Consider the following 2,666-nt stretch of genomic DNA (forward strand, 5'->3'; position numbering starts at 1 on the left):
TGGGAGGTGACTGCTAAAGAAAACAGGGTTTCCTTTGAAGGTAAGGAAAATGTTCCAGAACTGAATGTGCTGATTCTGTGAATTAACTAAAAACCATTTATAGTATACAAATGGGTAAAATGTGGGGTAGGTGAATGCTATCTCAATAAAGGCATTCCCTATTCCCCCATCCTCCGAAAACAAAACAGGAATGAGGAGCTTGTTTTACTCTGTGGGAACACTATACCTGTTGTATCAGTGTAATTATTACTAGAGCTCCTTTAGGTTACAACACCTTGATCTAGCAGCTGGGCCTAGTGTAAGTGCTCTGTATACTCCTCATTCTTCTGCTGAAATGTGTCAGTCTGTACTGGGAAAGGCACTGCCTTCTCACCACCCAGCTTCCTTAGGGTTAACTCTGTGCTGATACAGTGCACTTGAATGAATTGTGGGGCTCTCTTCCAAGTGTCCTACAACATTTGTCTGTGTTCAGCTGGATCAGGCTAGCGCTGGGGTCCAAGATACAAACAGAGAGTGGAATATCCAGGATTTAGTTCCCCGAGTGTCTCTACTGTGGGTCCTCCAGCTACTGGTGCTCTGAGTGCTGTGGCTGGCTATTGTGGAAAATCACTGGGATGATACTCTTGACATATTTTGTATTTCGATCTGGAAAGTATCCCAGCCCTGACTCTCCTCTTGATTGAAATGGGCAGGTAGTGCTGGAGTTGTGTTGTTTGTATAACTTGGACTGCATGTGCCATAACAGCCTAGCTGCAAATTTGTGCCCACCATGACCCAAGCTTGGCAAGGAGAACTTCTTACTATCTGCTGGAAGCAACAGTGGGAATCCCCATGCTCGTTTTTTTTTTTTTTTCGACTTTGTACAGTGGCCATATTTTATGCTAGCTTTATAACATATTTAATTACCTGTTGTATACAAGGTGTTTTTGATATTGTAAAACAACTGAATCACCTTTACATACAGAGTATCTTTGTGCAAAATTAAATTTCTGAATAAAAATAACAGAAGATGGAGATTTTTAGGCATTTAATGTATAATCAGTAACACTTAGATTGTACCCATTTTTAATTCTCCCAGTGTCAGGTAAGAATCTGTCTCTCAAATGTATAGGTCTTCATTAAGGCAGACCATTTCCATCACTACCTTGATATTGAACTAGAGACTTAATCTTGCCCAGATCCTATGTTTGTTTCAAATTGGCCGTGACTACAGAAACACCTGTCCCGTAGCTGCACTTCACCTGTACCTGTTCGTTGTAGAAGGGCCTCACAGTCGGTCTGTGCTGCCCGGCTGCGGCTGCGCGGCGCCCCGGTGCCGGCTGAGCGTGTGTGCTCACAGCTGCCGTCTCCCGCAGCCCTGCAGGTCCTCCCTGGCCGAGCTCATGGCCCGCACCTCCCTGGACCTGGAGCTGGATCTCCAGGCCTCCAGAACGCGGCAGAGGCAGCTGAACGAGGAGATCTGCACCCTGCGTGAACTGAGGCAGCGGTTAGAAGACGCGCAGCTCCGAGGTCAGACCGACCTCCCACACTGGGTGCTGCGGGACGAGCGATTCCGGAGCCTGCTGAAGGAAGCAGAGAGGCAGGTAAGAGGCCACGGGCTCTGCCTGGGGGGGCCTGCTTCGAGGGGCCTGCTGCGGAGTCCCTTTGGCGTCCTGGGCCTGCCTGGTCATGATGATGAAACTATACTTCAAACACTCCAAGTGCTCGTCTGAAGGAGCTGGGTTTCTCCCTCTGTGGGCCAGCAGCCAGTGTTCCAGTGGCACCAAGAGCTGCCTCAGGTCCACGGCTGCTAGAAGGAAGGCTCCCCAGACCCTCCCGCTGGCTTCGCCACCCTCTGCTTTGTAGCGGAGTGTTCCGGGTCCGCTGTCTGCAAGGCATCACCCCAAGGACCCCGGTAGCTCCTTTGAAGAGTCCCTGTTGCAGGGCTGTGTGTGCATGGGGCAGGCCTTTCTCCCCTCTGGGGCCCCAGGGCTGGGAGTGGCTTTACTCACTCTTCCTTAGAACTAGAAGTAAAAATGTCTCATCCATCCCATGTTGCCGTTCCAGACAAGACAGACCAAACTTGACTTCCATCAAGAACAGGCAGCTGAGAAGATGCTGAAGAAGGCCTCCAGAGGGGTCTGTCGGCTGCGGGGGCAGAACCACAAGGAGCCCATCCAGGTGCAGACCTTCAGGTAGGCAAGGCCGCAGGCCCCACCTCCCTGCTTGCTTTGGACTGTCATACCTTTGTCATCGTAAGAAGTAAAGTAAGTAAGAAAAAAAGAATAGTAAGTTAAGAATAGAACAAGAATTTTCATTCCTATTAGCATTTGGTTTTTCTTCTGATCTTTTTGTATAAACTTTTTAAAAATACCATTTGTTATCACTTCTATTTAATTTTGCAGTTAGCTTTTAAGAATGAAAATACTAGATGCTGCTACATGATCTGTTATCTTTCTCATGACTGTAGTTTCATGCAGTAAATATATTATCGACTTTAATAACATGCTACTTCTTTCCAAATGTTTGCTACTGTATGTAACTGATTTACATATGTACATATATGTGTCACCTTTGCATTTTTAAATCAACTTTTGATTGAATGTATCATACATACAGGAAAGTGTGTTTATTTTATGAATATAGTTTACTGAATTATCATAAAGTAAACGTTACAAGAATTAAAA

General features: G+C 46.4%; 1 protein-coding gene across 1 annotated transcript in view; it reads left to right on the forward strand.

Moving 5' to 3' along the window:
• Nucleotides 1–1,178: 1,178 nt before the first annotated feature.
• Nucleotides 1,179–2,666, forward strand: part of LOC121101951 (protein WWC3-like) — a gene marked incomplete at its 5' end in the record, with an annotated part of 2,282 nt that continues 794 nt past the window's right edge. Inside the window, 2 exons of the mRNA XM_040626579.1 lie at nucleotides 1,179–1,583; nucleotides 2,047–2,174. Of these exons, the coding sequence (XP_040482513.1) occupies nucleotides 1,179–1,583; nucleotides 2,047–2,174 (533 nt within the window). The remainder of the gene's footprint in view (nucleotides 1,584–2,046; nucleotides 2,175–2,666) is intronic.

This window comes from Ursus maritimus, unplaced genomic scaffold, assembly GCF_017311325.1.
Source record: "Ursus maritimus isolate PB19 unplaced genomic scaffold, ASM1731132v1 scaffold_116, whole genome shotgun sequence".
NCBI classification, from domain to species: Eukaryota; Metazoa; Chordata; class Mammalia; order Carnivora; family Ursidae; genus Ursus; species Ursus maritimus.